At 41.2% G+C, this 17,870-nt stretch overlaps 1 protein-coding gene across 2 annotated transcripts in view; it reads right to left on the reverse strand.

Annotated features, from left to right (window-relative positions):
* Window positions 1-2,966: 2,966 nt before the first annotated feature.
* The window catches only part of SLC35E3 (solute carrier family 35 member E3), a 29,727-nt gene continuing 14,823 nt past the window's right edge, over window positions 2,967-17,870 (reverse strand). The window contains exon 5 of one of the 2 annotated variants that reach the window (XM_054718877.1): window positions 2,967-3,065. In XM_054718877.1, the coding sequence (XP_054574852.1) occupies window positions 3,041-3,065 (25 nt within the window). In that variant the 3' untranslated portion in view covers window positions 2,967-3,040. Of the gene's footprint in view, window positions 3,066-16,266; window positions 17,299-17,870 lie in introns of those variants that run through there. The other variant, XM_008148777.3, reaches the window with a different exon arrangement.

The following is a 17,870-nucleotide window of genomic DNA, read 5'->3' on the forward strand; positions in this document are numbered from 1 at the left end:
AGCAGGAAAATGCCAAAGATAGTGAGGCAAAGAGAGTGGACAAAAGGGAAAGAGGTTTCAGAAGTGAGAAGGGGCAGTTTACAGGGAGTTGAGGAAGAACAGAACACACAAGGCAGAAAAGTTCTAGGCAACTCAGAAACAAGGGAACACATGGGTTATCTGAGGCCCCTGTGGGAAGCCCTCTATCTACCTACTTAATTCGAATTAGGCTAAGGGGACATCCTAAGGTCTCCTTCCTGAAGCAGGTTGCTCTGTCTGAATCTTTTAGCCAGGAAAGAGGGGAAGGGTTAAAGGTTCTTTCTGAGCCTTGTTTCTTAATAACTAGCTTAAAATCAATATCCCAAAAAGCAGCATCAGGATGGCAAAACTTTGGTCCCCTTCAAACGTAATTCTCTTTTTTTCCACAAGGAGAATTTATGTATTACTTATTTAAAACTAGAGACCCGGCACACGAAATTCATGTGCGGGTACGGTCCCTAGGCCTGACCTGCGATCAGGGCCATCTTCCCCAGCTGCTGGCAGCTGACCCTGCCCCCCACTGCCACCCGCCCCTGGTTCCCCGTTTGCCATCAGGCGATCAGAGCCTGCTGGCCGGGGGGAAGGACAGAGAGGTCAGCTGTTCCCGCACGCTCGCCAGCCCCACCCCCGCCATGGGTCTCCCTCTGTGTGTGGGGCAACCGGCGGGGGCCTTGGCCTGGTGCCGCCCGCGTCCTTCACCACCCACCCCCGGTTTCCTGTTCGCCATTGGGCGATGGGAGCCTGCTGCCCAGGGGAAAGGACCAAGAGGTGGTCAGTGTGCCTCATAGTGACTGGTCGAACGGTCATTCTGGTCATTCCGCTGTAAGGGTCAATTTGCATATTACCCTTTTATTATATAGGATTTATTTGTTTAATTAAGTCAATTTTCTGGTCAATAACTGGTATAAATGAAATATGTATACTCCCTTTAAACATATAAAGATGCTGACTAAAATGTCAAATAAAATTTAAATAGTATAAACTTATAAATATTAATTTAAATATATACACATATACATGTATAGCATAACTTGAAATAGATTTTTCCATTTTATTTATTTATTTTTTACTTACTTTTTTTGTTCTTGTTAATCCTCAACCGAGGATATTTTTTCATTGATTTTTAGGGAGAGTGGAAGAGAGAGAGAAACATTGATGTGAGAGAAACACATCGATTGGTTGCCTCTTGCCGAGCCCTGACCAGGGCCCAGGCCGAAGAGGAGCCTGCAACCAAGGTATGTGTCGCGGCCACAATTGAATCCTGAATTCCTGGTTCGTAGGTTGATCAATCAATGCTCAACCACTGAGCCACGCCGGCCAGATTAGATTTTTTCTTTAAAAAAATTTTTTTTTTTAATTTTAGAGAGAGAGGAAGGAAGAGAGAAACATCAATGTGAGAAAAGAAACATTGATGAGCAATCTCCTGCACACCCTGTACTGGGGATCAAGCCCATAACCTGGGCATGTGCTGTGACCAGGAATTGAACCTGGGACCTTCTAGTGCATGGGATGACACTTGACCAACTGAGCCACACCGACCAGGGCTAGAGATTTTCTTTTGTAGCAGAAATAAAAGGGGAATAGGATTAGACTTCATTAGTAGGGACTGGACTTTCACCTGTGGGCTGCAGCATCAGAAGCCAACAGAGTGGGGATTAACCAGGTGGACAAGGACATCAGGCTGGAAAGGGGATGAGAGCAGAATTGACAAAGAACAGCACATGGCTAAGAGCAACTCCCAAACCCAAATTCTAAAATAGCAACTTAGAAAAGCAGGGGATGAGAGAAATATAAAACCAAAGACTGAACATTTCTTCCTATCTATCTACCTGTTAAAAACCAGAACATTTATTGCATAGCTAATGATTAAAATCCTTAAGATAAACTGTTAAATATCACAAGCACCTATGAATATTTCTATTTATAAGAGATTGGACATTGTCTATATGGACCATTTAAATTATCAGATCCAACCAGATTTAAATTATTAGTTTTCTATTAAGCTCTAGGTTCAGCCTCAGGAATAATTGTAGGCAAAATTGAAGTGTTATATTTTTATCTGCCTGAGTTGTAATGAGTTGAATGTGCAACCCCACATAGTTTTCAGAAGCTCAGAGCAGAGCTCCTGGGTGAGCGGGAACCACAGTCTACTTCCAGGGCTAAGTACAGATGGCGAAACCCTGGACTGAGATGAGTTTGTTAGTAAGGAACGTGGTTCTGTTGCAATCCAGATGCAAGAGTGCCTAGAACCAGGAACTAAGGCAGACCTCGAGCGATTACTTTCTGAGCGAGGTTTGATCCTTCACCCTGTGCCTGTGGGTTGGCACTCAAGAATGTGACAAGGGTGGTCTCACTGTCTTTGTTTGGGGGAAGGCTGCACTTTCATAACAAAGCTCACAGTTGGGTCCCCTTACCTGTGGGTCTAAGGTGAGGTTTGCTCCTAGAGAGGGAGTTACACAACCTTCTGCCTCCCTGCATATGGTAGTGTAGGTAGCTCGTTAGTATTAATAAGGAAATGCTAAGGGAACCAGACATTAAACAGCATAAACTAGGGACCTGAATTGGACAGTAAGCCTGCTTCACTAGGAAGTTGCAGCCTAGGCCACTGCATCCTCTGCCCTGGGGACCTAATCCCCAATTGTTACTGGTCATTAGCTGTGATTAGCTAGTGAGAAATAAAACAGCAGAGAAATTCCTCTGCTGGGCGCATGCTCAGGGGTGGGGGGAAGAGATTAACTGAAGAATTTATGTATATGCATATATGCATAACCCATGGACACAGACAATAGTGCTATGAATCCCTAAAAGGGGCGGGAGGGAGGGGGGGGGAGAGACACCGTGCAGGGCAGAGCGGGTCAATGGGGAAAAAGGGGGCTTATCTGTAATACTTTCAACAATAAAGAAGAAAAGGTGTTTCTAAAGCAGTTTACTCCAGCTCACAGCACAGTTAGGGGAGTTTCTCCTTGCGATGACCGCTCTGCATACTTCGGTGTGCAGCAGAGTGCTTTATGTGTACTTCCCATTATATCACACAGAATACTGGCCAGCTGGATATTCAAGGGTCAAGGCTAAGTACAATGAATACTTTTGACTGCTTCTTCAAGGACATTCTTAGTTGACTCTTAAGGGAAACTCTTTTTTCGTTTTCTTTTTTTACTGTGAGTGCGTGATGGTGAAGAATAATACCAAGGTGCCAAGCATTCTACCCACCATTGGCGTAAATGTCAACAAGGTAAAAGGAAGCAAATAAAGTCTTAAAATTATTATGAAAACAACTTAGACTTTACAAGAGCCTTTCAGGGAGTACACAGACCACACTTTGAGAACCTCTGCCCTCAGCTTTCAGGATGTCACAGCGAACAAAACAACAAAGTCCCTGCCCCGGGTGGAGCTCAAATCCCAGGGATGGTAGACAATCAACAAGGAGAGAAGTAACAAGGTGATTTCAGAGCTAATGGATTCCATGAAGAGAATAAACAAGGGCAGTGAGAGCAGGGGACCAGGAATGGGGAGGGGCTGCTTTTGGGAAGGCCCTCCCAGGTGGTGACGTCTGAGAGGAGAGCTCAGTGATGAAAGGCTATCCACCATCAGGAGCATGTGGGAGAGATTTCTGGAAACATGATACAGCAAGGCCAAAAGCCCTGAGGCAGGAATTGGCATTTGAGAGATGGAGGAAGGAAGACAGTCGGGTCTGGATAGGGCAGTATTTTTTATGGTCCTTAACATTTCCTTTGGGGATTTCATGTTATTATTCTGAAAAATGGTAACAGTATATGCATTAACTTTAATTTTAGCAACAATCTTGTTATTATCCCCCATTTTACAGATGAGGAAACTGAGGCATGCAGAGAATAGGAAAGTGGGTGTCAGAGCTAGAACACCAAGGCAGTTTGGCCATATAACCTATACTCATAATGTTTAGAGACTCTTTTTGAGAAAACAACCACTCACTAGGTTAAAAACTTCCTTGTTAGTGCATATAAAAGCTACTGTGTGTGTGTGTGTGTGTGTGTGTGTGTGTGTGTGTGTGTGTGTGTGTACTATATCTAATGTATCCCTTTTCACTTTGGGTCTGGGAACTAGAAGCTCAATCACTTGAGGAGTAGCCAAAGTTCAGTAGAAAGGAGTTTCTCTGAATAATTACCCTGAAAAGTGTCTCAGCTTGAGCAGCTAGTCACCTTTGCATTGATTCTTTTTTTAAAAAATATATTTTATTGATTATTTACAGAGAGGAAGGGAGAGGGATAGAGAGCTAGAAACATCGATGGGAGAGAAACATTGATCAGCTGCCTCTTGCACCCCTCTTACTGGGGATGTGCCCGCAACCAAGGTACATGCCCTTGACCTGGAATCGAACCTGGGACCCTTCAGTCCACAGGCCGATGCTCTATCCACTGAACCAAACCGGTTTTGGCTGCATTGATTCTTTGAAGCTTTTGTCTTATCTATCTATATATATAAAAGACTAATATGCAAATTATCCCCACGGGAGTTCGACCAGGAGACCAATTGCTTGCTATGATGTACACTCACCACCAGGGTGTGGCATGGAACAAAGGAAGGCCCTGGCCAGCAGCGGAGGGGTAATTTGCATATTAGGCTTTTATTATATAGGATAGTCAAATTAAGTCTAATTTATTTATTGCATTCAGTCCAGTTTCAATTTGGCATAATTATTTGCATAAACATAACAAGAATAGTAATTGATCATAAAGGCTCCCTTAAATCAGCTTTACTGCAATCTCACAAGGAATCTCCAGATTGAACTTTAATTTATTATTTTTTTAATTGTTTTTTTACAGAGAGGAAGGGAGAGGGATAGAGAGCTAGAAACATCGATGAGAGAGAAACATTGATCAGCTGCCTCCTGCACACCCCACACTGGGGATGTGCCCGCAACCAAGGTACATGCCCTTGACCGGAATCAAACCTGGGACCCTTCAGTCCGCAGGCCGATGCTCTATCCACTGAGCCAAACCGGTTAGGGCTCCAGATTGAACTTTAATTAGACTTTCAAGACGAAGAAGTCAAGCCACATAGTTGCCATCAGGCTTTACCTGAAATACCTGTAGATATTTTACTTGTCTTAATCTCTTGGGCAGGAAAGGGGGGAAGGTCAAAGGGTCTTTCTGAGTCTTTTGTTTCTTAATAAAACAGCTTAAAGTCAATATCTTAAAAAGCAACTTCATGGAGGCAGAATTTTGGTTTCTTCTCTATACTAATACTTTAGGATTTTGCTTTTTTCCTTTAATACAGAATTCTTGCTTACCCAGAGAATTTTCAACATGAGGGCATTTAGAATTAATTAGAAAGTGGCAACACCACAGATATTCCTAATTCTAAAGATTTTGTCAAATTTACAATGAGAATGGTAATTAGCTTTTCATGCCTCTGTACACGTATTGTCATATTCATCCCCAAAGTCACTTGTTTATATTGCAATCACAAATCTTATACTTTTAAAAATAATGCTCTTAATAAATTCAACCTGAATTTCTCTTCCTCAAGGATGCTCACCGCAACCACAGTTTAAACAAGATTTTTCTTTTTTCTCCCTTCTGTGTTGTGAATGTGCATTCATTCTGGGTTCGCCCAGAGTCTAGGTTTGTTCCCTCTGAATCAATGCTCTGTCTAGGAGGTAGGTGCTAGAGAAGACAAGGCTCCCTTTCATAGGTTGAGGGCAGCAAAATAAACTCGTTCAATCTTAGGTCTGATGGAGCAAGTTCTCCAAATTAAAAAAGAAGCAAGGCTTTCAGAATAGCATACTAATTTTTATTTTACTTTAATAAAAGGTGTGACTTTAAAAATTATGTGTTGATATTTTAAAACAAAATTATAGGACTAATTTAAATAAAAGTGTTAGCATAGATAGCTAGACATTAATAAAGGAAGAGAGCAAAGGGAATCAGACATTATTAAGCACTATCAACTAGGAGAATACGCTTCCCTAGGAATTCATAGCTCTACACACTCCCCAGGGAACCACTGGTCCACTCCCCCAGATCACAGAAGGAAGGGATAGAACAATAAAGGGGGAGGTAAGCACATGTGCAGTAAGAACCAAGATGGCACCAGAGAGGCCTGGCAGTCTAGCATGGAAAAAGGATCAGATGGGATAAAAGAAACAACGCAGAAGATCTAGGAAAAAGACTTGTTAGGGGGTGGACCCATCAGAAGAAGCCTATGGAAACTTGGGAAGTGGTTGGTTATTTTGAAAAAGCACCTCATTGCCCCGGCAGGTATGGCTCAGTTGGTTGGGCATTGTCCCATGCACCAGAAGGTTGCTGGAATGTCAATGTCAGGTCAGGGGACATGCTCTAGTTGTGGACTTGATTCCTGGTGGGGGGCGCGCAGGAGGTAGCTGATTGATGTTCTGCTCTTGCATCAATGTTTCTCTCTCTCTCCATCTCCCTTCCTTTCTTTCTAAAAATTAATTTAAAAAAAATTTTTTTTAATGCACCTGGTCCTTCCCAAGCCTGAGGTAACATAATCCCAGTTAACAAAACCCATTTTTCTTTCTCACTCTGTAACTGGTGCTCATTCCATTTGTTCGCATGTTTTCTTTACAGTGGCCATGTGACCCTAGCAACCTCCTGGGGCCTACAGACACCACACAGGCTCCAAGGGAGGGCCTGGACCCAGTGCCAGCCAGAGCACAGACTAAGCTAGGTGGATGTGGAGAAAGACTGGACTAGCCTTGGCGTGGAATCTCTGGACACTGGCCCTACTTTTTTGGGCCTGATGAAGGCAAGCTTGGACTTTTTCCATGGCGGGACGGATGGAGATGGGGCATTGGAAACCCAGGGAAATTCCTTTGATTTTGCATCTGGTGCCACAAGTAAATCTTACTCCGTTCCCCCCTAATGAGTCTCCTGGAATGCTTTCCTGTGACACTGCAGTCCCACTTCCACCAGCCACAAAAGGAGGAACTGATCTACAACAATCAGATGTCCTGCGTTAGAAATAATACTAGATACAGCCCTAAAGATTCACAAAAAAACTATTAGAATTAATAAATGAATTCACTAAAATAGCAGGATACAAAATTAATATTCAGAAATTGGTTCTATTTTATACACCAACTAATGAACTATCAGAAAGAGAAATTAATAAAATAATTCCATTTACAATTGCTTGAAAATGAATAAAATGTCTATGAATAAATTTAACCAAAATGGTAAAAGACCTGTACTTGGAAAATTATAAGACTTTGAAGAAAGAAATAAAGAAGATATAAATAAATGGAAGCATAAGCTGTGCTTATGGATAGGAAAAATTAACATCATTATCATGTCTATACTACTCAAAGTAATCTACAGATTCAAGGCAATCTCTACCAAAAATACCAGTGGCATCTTTCACAGAACAAATAACCCAAAAATTTATATGGAACCACAAAAGAGCCCCAAAAAGCCAAAGCAATATTGAGAAAGAAGAACAAAATTGGAGCTACCTGATATCAAACTATACTACAAGACTATAGCAAGCAAACCAGCATGGTACTGACATAAAAACAGACACACAGATCAATGAAAGATAAAAGAGAGCCCAGAAATAAACTCATGCTCATGTGGTCACTAATCAATGACAAAGGAGGCCAGAATATACAATGGGTCAAAGACAGTCTCGTAAATAAATGTATTGGGGAAAATGGACAGATACATGCAAAAAGAAAAAATTAAACCAGTCCACTGTCTTACACTATGTCCAAGAATAAACTCAAAGTGGATGAAAGACTTAAATGTAAGACCTGAAACCATAAAATTCCTGGAAGAAAACATAGGTAGTAAACTCTTTGACATCATTCTTAGCAATATTTTTTTGTTTGTCTCTGGGCAAGGGAACAAAAGATAAAATAAACACATGGTATTACATCAAACTGAAAGGTTTTGCCCTAGCCAGTTTGGCTCAGTGGATAGAGCATTGGCCTGTGGACTGAAGGGTCCCAGGTTCGATTCTGGTCAAGGGCATGTACCTCGGTTGCAGGCTCAATCCCTGGCCCCAGTCGGGGTGGGTGCGGGTGTGTCTCTCACATCGATGTTTCTATCTGTTTCTCTCCCTCCCTTCCATTCTCTCTAAAAATAAAAAATAAAAAAAATCCTCGGGTGAGGATTAACAACAACAAAAAAGTCATGGAGATGTAAAGTACAGCACAGGAAATATAGTTATTAATAATGTAAGATGGATACTAGACTGGATACTAGATGGATACTAGACTTATTGTGGTGAGTACTTTGCAAGGTATATAAATGTCTAACTACTATGTTGTAACACCTGAAAGTAATATAATATTGCGTGTCAACTGTAATTGAAAAATAAATTAAAAAAAAGAAAGGGAATTCTGACCCATGCTACATCATGGATGAACCTTGAGGACGTATGCTCAGGGAAATAAGCCAAATAGTAGTACAGCAAAGGAAATACAGAGTAGTCAAATTCATAGAGACAGAAAGTAGAATGGTGGTTGTCAGGAGCTGGGGTGGAGGGGGGAATGTGGCATTACTGTTTATTGGATATACTAGTAGTTTCTGTTTTACACGATGAAAAGTGCTAGAAATGGATGGTGGTGACTTTTGCACACAATGTGAATGTACTTAAAACCTCTGAATGTGTACTTTAAAAAATGGTTAAGATGTTAAATTTTATGCGTATTTCACTACAGTAAAAAATTTAAAAAATTTTAGATATTAGAAATTGGAGCCAGAGAAATGGCCCAAAATGTGCTTCTTAGTCACTCCCTGTATGCTTAGCAGCAACTCAAATTTACGGTTGAGCTTTGAACAATGCAGAGGAGGGGAGTAGGCGTGCCTCCCCTCTCCCCCACACAAGCGAAAATCCATGTATAACCTTTGACTCCCCCAAAACTTTATAGCTAATAGCTGTGGGAATGTAAAAAAATATTTCCCCCACCTTTTAAATTATTTTAGCTGGGTTAATAATCAAATCAAGACAGACTAATAGAACGTATCCAACATTTATTAGGATTGTACATGTGGGGGTGCTATAAGAATCTAAGTCCTGATTTATATGCCATTTTGAACAAAGGAGCAGGGGGGCAGGGGTCTAGGATTTCAAAGGGAAAGTAGGGAATTCACAGGTAGATGAGAAAAGAGTAACATGTAATGAACAAATTTTTGCTGGGCCTCCCACAAACAATGGTTCACAGAGGAAGTTCAGGAGGCAGGCTCTGCTAGACTTCTCTCTGTCTCCCACGTTTCGTTTATGTGATGCCAGGGTGATGTTCCCTTCCTTTAAGCAGTTTGTTTCTATCTAAATTCCTTTAGGCACAAAAGGGGGAAGGTCCAAGTTCTTTTCTGAGTCTTTTGCTTCTTAATAAACAGCCTAAAGCCTGGCTGGCGTGGCTCAGTGATTGAGTGTTGACCTATGTATGAACTAGGAGGTCATGGTTCGATTCTGGGTCGGGGCACATGCCCGGGTTGGGGGCTCCATCGCCAGTGCAGGGCATGCAGGAGGCAGCCAATCAATGCTTCTCTCTCATCATTTCTGTTTCTCTCTCTCTCTCCCTCTCCCTTCCTCTCTGAAATCAATAAAAATATATTTAAAAAATAATAAATAAACAGCCTAAAACATATTTTCCAAAAGGCATAGTATTTTGGGGTGGCAAAAGTTTGGTCCCCCTCACTGCCCACTGTTGACTAGAAGCCTTGCCAATAACAAAAACAGCCGATTAACATATTTTTGCATGTTATATGTATTATGTATTACTATATTCTTATAATAACATAAGCTAGAGAAAAGAAAACGTTATTAAGAAAATCATGAGGAAAACACATTTACAGAATTTATTGAAAAAAATCCATGGATAAGTGGACCTGCGCCGTTCAAACCTGGGTGGTTCAAGAGTGAACGGTATTTATTAATCACATTTATTTATTCTTTTAACTTTCCCGCCTATGGCTTCATCCGCTCCCTCCTCCTGAGCTGTTCTCCTGCTTATTCTGGTTCCAGCCACATACCTTGGAGCGGGATCCAGACCAAACACTTACTCTCGCTTGTAGTAGCTTCCGAAGCCTCCTGGAGCCACATGATCACCGGGTTCACTGCCTGAAATGTAACCATTCAATATTCTAGCACATTCTCAACATCAAGGATCTTAAAACAGTAAAAGATGGTTTAAATAAGTTATTTTTATAATTGTCCAGGAAACAAAAAAAACTCTTCACTTACACTTACCAACTTTATGATGTCATCTCCGCTCATCTTCACGGTTGTCAGTGTTCCAAACACTTGAAAAGATGTGTGTTCTTTGCTTGTTGAGTTGCAGGCAGGGTCCTCGATACAGCTTATTAGACAAGCTCACTAGCTTTCAGGCTGCTTGCACTATCCATTTCTTTTTAAAAAAAATATGTTTTTATTGATTTCAGAGAGGGAGAGAAACATCGATGAAGGAGAATCATTGATCAGCTGCCTCCTGCACGCCCCCTACTGGGGATTGAGCCCAAAAGCCAGGCATGTGCCCTGACCTGGAATCAAACCATGACCTCTTGGTTCATAGGTCAACACTCAACGACTGAGCCACACCAGCCAGGTTGTGTCATCAATTTCTAATGGAGTTATGTTTAAAATCTCAATTTTTCTTTTAATTTTATTAGTTTGTTATGTTACTCGTGATTGTTTATGTTCTTGGTGAATTGTCCTGTCCTTTAAAAAATGATCCTGGTGATCACGGTATCTCCCCTGTCAGGTAAGTAGTCACCCCCTGTTTCAGAGGTCCCAGGAGATCTCAAAAAGCTAATTTTTTTTTATTAGCCTCCCACCTCCTGGGTTAAGGTCCACCCGTCACGCTCCTGCACCAAACGGCCAGCTGTAATTTTAAGAAAAGGAGAATTGAGAAAACAGGAAACTGACTTTTTTGGGAGTGTAAGAACAAACAGGAAAAGGAAAATGATGACATTTGGTTGATACAGATCATTTAATTTTAAAAGGAAAAATAATCTCTTATGGGTAACGAAAAATTTCAAAACTTAGAAATGCATGTAAACCTAAAACTGCTCTTAAAAAAAATAAAATCCTTGCCCAGCTGGTGCAGCTCAGTGGTTGAGTGTCAACCTATGAACCAGGAGGTCACGGTTCGATTCCTGGTCCAGGTACATGCCTGGGTTTTGGGCTTGATCCCAGTGTGGGGTGTGCAGGAGGCAGTCGCTCAATGATTCTCTCTCATCATTGACGTTACTATCTCTCCCTCTCCCTTCATCTCTGAAATCAATAAGAATAAACTACCTCTTGATGGCAGGAAACAAACAAACAAATAAATAAAATAAAGTCCTTAAAAAATGCATAGCTCTGGCTGGTTAAATAATTATGTCGGCTTATTCTTGTGGCATATATAGTATTTATGAGATATTTTTAAATAGAAAAATGTGAATTACTATGGTTTGGGTGATATGCTATTTTCCATATTTAAGACAGCACAGCAAAAACCATAAACAACTAGTTGAATGGCAATAATCCACCTCCCAATGATTTCATATGATGTGTGAAGCAGCTTGTCAAATGAATCAAAACATATCTTCTAATATAAAAAATATGAAAATAAGTCACATTTAATGTTTTGCATATACTTTCTAAAAACAGAACCCATGAGTAAAAAAATGCTCATGAACAAGAAAATCCTTATAAGGATTAAATAAATTCTTTCTCGTTTACTTAATCAAATCCGCTCTCCATAAAAACAAATGAGAAATTACAAATTTAGTCTAAGAAAGCAGAACCAGGGGATTTTATAGCTAGAGGGCCCCTTGGAAATCATCTGGATCCAAGCTCTCACTTTATAGATGAAACAGAACTGAGAGTCAGGTGACTCGCCCAATGCCAAGGGTATCCCAGTGCACGGCGGAGTCTGGGCTGGAAGCCACAGTCCTGATGTGCAGGATAGCCTCCCACCACAGCACCCTGCTGCTCCCAGGCTGGCCCTGGCCTTTCTCCTGGCAGGTTTCTTTTCTCTTTCACCTTAGCAGTACTAGAAACAAGAACATGCATGACTGGATCAGCCCTCAGCGGTTCATAAGACTGTTTTCCCAAAGTATCTGCAGTGGGCAAAAGTAACTGTTGATTTTATTAATAGCAATCCATATGAGAATACATTCAGAAGCTCAGCAGCCAGAAATAAAACTTCTTTTTCAGAGCAAAAGATCATTGCTGTCATGGAAGCATCTGCACTGTGTCTAGGGGTACAGAGGATATTGGGTACTTGACAACTTCAGTTCTGTAACGATGTTACCGTTACAATAAGTCTTAGGCTCACACACACAGAGCCCCCAGTTCTTGTCAAGCAACATCCAACACTGCTTGTAACACTGCGTGCTATCAGCCACAGAATTGTCTATACTCTTGGACTCTACATTCTGACCTCTCACACACTGACTAAGCCCAATCCAATCTGCTTTTTCGCCTCCGTCACTCCACCGAAGCAGCCTTACTAAGGTCAACAAACCGCCAATACAATTGCTATTTTTCTGTTCATGTCTACCTTGACTTCTTGGCAATATTATCACAGTTGTCTACCCTCGCTCCCATTACATCGTCATCCTCACTTTCCTTCTCCCCTTCTCTTCCTTTTCAATTTCCTTTGCAGAATTATCTTCCTCTACCAGTATATGCTGGAGTTCCTCAAGGTTCAGTAGACTTTTTGCTTTATACCAAGCTCATCCTCGTCTATGTGTTCATCCTTACTGGGTATACTCCAGTAACACTCCAAGTTTTATCTCCACTCCAAGTCAAACATTTCCTAACTCCTAGATCTGTATATCCGATTATTTGGTTAACATCTTCAATCGGATGCCTAAAAATCAAGATGTCTGTGTATGAACTCATCACCTTCCTCCGCCCTTGTGTTTCCTAAGAGAATGGCACCATTCTCTACCAAGCTGTGCAAATCAGACACATGTGGTTATTGACTTCACCCTCTCCGGTGCCCTTCATTTCAGTTCATCTCAAGTCCAGTGGATTCCATCGACTAAATTCTCTTTAATGTATCCAATTCTATCTTCTCACCACCACCCTTCCAAGCGATCACATCTTACCATAGTCATCACCTAACTGGTCTCCTGGCATCTCTCTGGTTCTCCTTCTTTTGTTTCAAAACAATGGGGCTGACTGTGCCATCCATCAGAACACCCCCTCCACTGAAGAACACACCCTCTTGCTCTTCCTAGATTTCTCACATAGCCTACAGGATATCCTATGGTCTCAGGCCGGCCTGCCATTCCAGGCTCATGTCACACTCTCTCTCCCCTTCCCTATCCTCCATCCTTTTTGCAGTTCTTTGCACTCATAATTCCTCCAACCAATGGGCCTTTGTATGTGCTATGCCCTTTGCTTAGCTAACTTCTATGCATTCATCAGATTTCAGCTCAACCATCCTTTCTGCATGGATGCCTTCACTGACGCCAGTCCTGGGCCAGATTATTTGGTTATCTGCTCCAGAGAACCATGTTCTCTTCAGCATAATAAACTCACTTTGTTTTTATTTAATTAATGTCTATCTTTTCTGCTAGACAGATGTCTCTTGGGGATATAGGGCTGTCTTTGCACAGTGCCTAGCGCAGTACCTGGCACATAGCACACATTCAGTAAAACTTTGTTGAGTGAATGAAATTATTGTGTTCCTAATGTTTGCAAGTATAATCCAGTTCAAGTTTGGAAACAGAAATGCAAAACAGAATATGTTTAATAAATCTGATTTCCACTCTTTTAATCAGACCTTTGGCCATTCTGCATATTCACTCACTCAACAACTACTGACTGGCAGAGCCAATGTGTAGTGCTTGATTAATGCTGTTGCTCTTAGATAAATTAAAAAAAAAAAAAGATGACTAATGAGCCTGGCCAGTGTGGCTCAGTGGTTGAGTATCAACCCATGAACCAGGAGGTCAGGGTTTAATACCCAGGCAGGGCCCATGCCCAGGTTGCAGGCTTGATCCCCAGTAGGGGGAGTGCAGGAGGCAGCTGATCAATGATTCTCTGTCATCATTGATGTTTCTACATCTCTTTCCCTCTCCCTTCCTCTCTGAGTTCAATAAAAATATATTTAAAATAAGTAAATAAATTTAGCAATGTTTAAAAAGTATTTTTAAAAATGAAACAGGAGAAAGCTTGGTTCCTTTTAGAGAGAGATTCCTCCTTTCGGTTGTTTTAAAAGGGACAAGAGGATTTTGCTTCATTACGTTCCGCATATTTGGGAGCTGGACAGGCCAGCGTTCCCACTGCACCAACACAGCGTGCGATGCTATCGTTCTTCCACTGGTTCTACTCGGCAACACGAACGTAAAAACATCAGGTTCTCTTTATTTTACAGGTGAAAACTGAAGTTCAGTCATGTAACACGGGATAAGAAACAAGTGCAGTTACATCTGTGACAGGACGGCGGGTGTCCTCCACAGCACCGAGCTTCCGGCGTGCCTCTGGGCTGGTCCTGGTCATCTGGAACATTTCCCCCGGAATTTCCTTCCTCGTCAATGGGAAGACCGTCCTCAGGCTCACACCTGTTTACCAGCCTTTAGGTCCAGGAGTACAGATTTTATTCCCTTACATGCTGGTATGTGTACCTGTCTTGCTCCAACTTTCTCACTGCATTCCTACTGACATCAGTCATTCATTATAACCCTCCCCCAACATTTACCACACACTCCCTGCCCAACTTGCATTTACAGTTAAGGAGAATTTGTACATGGCACAGGTTAACTCAGCTGCTCGTGCACAGACATCACATGATCCTCACTGTGCTGAGATACTTTTCTCCAGTTTTGGGGAAATAATTTATGTACACTGAGAACCGTAGTAGACAGACAATGCTTGAGGCTCATCTGCTAAGACAAATTGTTCTGTACTTCTTAGCACAGTAAGATATATTTTTAGAAACTGAGAACCAAAGATTATTTAAAACACAAGCAGAAAAATCACACATACAAATCATACAACAGATTGACTGATACACTGAAATTCTGTCAAAATAGATTTTCCTTGAGGCTTTCATTTCAAACAAGTCAGGAAAAAAAAAATCCTAAAAAACCCACATGGCTCTTTGTCCTCTTAAGAGTTGCTTTCTCATTTAAAGTTTAAAAATAATATTTAGAAAAATAATTATTTATTACAAGAGGGTTTATCTGTCTCAGTCAACTTATTGTGTGAGGTTAACAACAACTGCTTTCAATGTACTAATGTCAAGAAGTTGGAAGGCAGAAATAAATTCTGCAATTAAATAGATGGCACTATGTATCTCCTAGGGTGGGACTTTGGTATTTCCCCTATAGCCTAATTAAAAAAAAATTATTCCTGTTCTGGCTGGTGAGGCTCAGTTGGTTAAGCATTGTCCTGTGCACCAAAAAAGTGGCAGTTCGATTTCTGGTCAGGGCACATATCCAGGTTCTGGGTTCGATCCCTGGACAGGGTGTGTATGGAAGGCAACTGATCAATGTTTCTCTGTCACAATGATGTTTCTCTCTCTCTTTCTCTCTCCCTCCTTCCTCTCTTTAAAAATCAATAACATTTAAGAAAAAAATTAAAATTAAAAATTGATTTCTTTAAAAACTCATAGAACTAAACATTGATCCTTTTTCTACTTTTCTTTCAAATATTTCCTAACATTTTCACCAAGTTTTTGCTTCGTGTTTGGATAGCATTTGCCATGACCTTCGGAAGGCTGGACAATTCACTCCAAATACTCAATGCCAAAGAAAGCCCCATTAATGCCTCAAATAGGGGCCGGGGTCATCGGGGCAGTAGGAAGTCGTAGCAGAGGGGTGGTATTAAGAAATTACTAACATGAGCCCTGGCCGGGTAGCTCAGTTGGCTGGAGCATCATCCTATACAGAGGAAGGTTGTGGGTTCGATTCCTGGTCAGGGTACATACCTGGGTTGTAGGTTTGGTCCCTGGGGCGCATATGGGAGGCAACCAATTATGTTTCTCTTGTACATCAATGTTTTTTTTTCTCTCTCTCTCTCCTTCCTCTTTAAAATCAATGAAAAAAATATCCTTGGTGAGGATTTAAAAAGAAGAAGAAGAACGCCCTAACCGGATTGGCTCAGTGGATGGAACGTCGGCCTGCGGACTCAAGGGTCCCAGGTTCGATTCCGGTCAAGGGCATGTACCTTAGTTGCGGGCACACACCCAGTAGGGAGTGTGCAGGAGGCAGCTGATCGATGTTTCTCTCTCATCGATGTTTCTAACTCTCTATCCCTCTCCCTTCCTCTCTGTAAAAAATCAATAAAATATATTTTAAAAAAAAAAAGAAGAAGAAGAAGAAGAAAAAAGAAATTGCCAACATGAAAGGCTCAAAGAGGCCAGGAAAATAGTTACCAAGATAATAAGAAACCTGTCCAATTCCAACAATCGTCTTTTCTTTGGACCATTTGAACATGGAGCTATTTTGTTTTTTAACTTCACATGTCATTTGTAGAGTTCACTGAGAGCTCAAAAAGAAGAGAATACTTATAGAAACTGCAGGGGTTTTAGATAATGTATAACTTTTTATGTCAATTTTCCACTGGAAAAACAGTACACTGGAATTCAATTTTGTTTTATGGTTTTCTGTCCTACACTTTGTTTTATATAAATTATATTTCATTTCTACAAATGAATTAAGCAGATTAAGCAGGAAGTTACACTAAACCAACTAAAACAGAAATGATAGATTTAAATTCTGACTTGAATGCTGGCCAAAGTGATAAGAGAGCTCACACTGGGGACCATCCACAAGCAAGTAGAGAAGTCCTATGTGTTCTTCTTTGGAGGAGTATGAACACTTAAATACCAGGACACACCTGTAGTTTAGTGACATGAAGTCCTTTGTCACTGTTACAGAACTGTAATTTCATGTACTTCATTTGGTATAACCAAACCATCCTACATACTTCATACAATCATGACCTTTCAAAAGAGGCATGAGTTAAATTCTTAACAATAAAAGTACTCTAACTGGAAAAGTCATATAAAATTCCCTTTGTGTTACTTCTTGTAAACCATCATTCAATGAATTCTGCAATGTAATTTTTTTTCTTCTTTGAAAGCAACTTGCACGTTTAACATTTTTTAATCTTCTCGGGGTGATTTTCTTTTCTCCACAAAAACCCAATTAAGGACGTTGTACCAATTTACTCTTACTTCCTTCCTGTTCACTGAGTTTAAAGTGGGTATAGGCAAGAATGCCAAATAATGTACATAACATGCCAAGACACTGATTAACTGACAGCGGATCCTTAAATAAAACATAGCCTCCAAATAAAGTGATGCAGAACTTGAAGTGTCCAAACATGTTGTAGCTGAGGTTTTTGGATAAGGATAAAAAGGAATAACAGGCTAGGTGCTATATTCTCTCTCTCTCTCACACACATACACACACACACACACACACACACATCACACACACACACACACACCACGCACGCGCGCGCGGAGCAAGGGCTTCCTGTGCCTGGAGAGAACTGCAGGACACACGGCCGAACAGCTAGCTGTCCACCCTGCCCCGCGTCTAAAGAACAAGAGGAGCTTCAGTGAAGTGCTGGGTCAATCCTAGTTCTACAGGTCTGTTTCAGCAATTAGTCAGAGGCAGGAGGCTGCTTCAGCTATTCCTGCTCACCTCTCCAAAGAGAGAAAAGGGGCTAACACAGAAGGTTAGGAAAGGAATTCCGAGCAAGGGAGAGAGAAGACATTTTGTACAGCAAGTTATGATTGTTTTAAAGTGCCATTTCTAATAATAACTTCCCTTGGCAAGTGAGGTGAGATGAGATGTGTAAGGCACCAGAGAGCTGATTCAAGGTGAGCTCACCCAGCGTGCTTATTTAGGAGGGTGTGGGGGGAGGGGGAAGGAAGCAATACTGAGCCCCAATGACAT

Source organism: Eptesicus fuscus, chromosome 7, assembly GCF_027574615.1.
Source record: "Eptesicus fuscus isolate TK198812 chromosome 7, DD_ASM_mEF_20220401, whole genome shotgun sequence".
Classification (NCBI taxonomy): domain Eukaryota; kingdom Metazoa; phylum Chordata; class Mammalia; order Chiroptera; family Vespertilionidae; genus Eptesicus; species Eptesicus fuscus.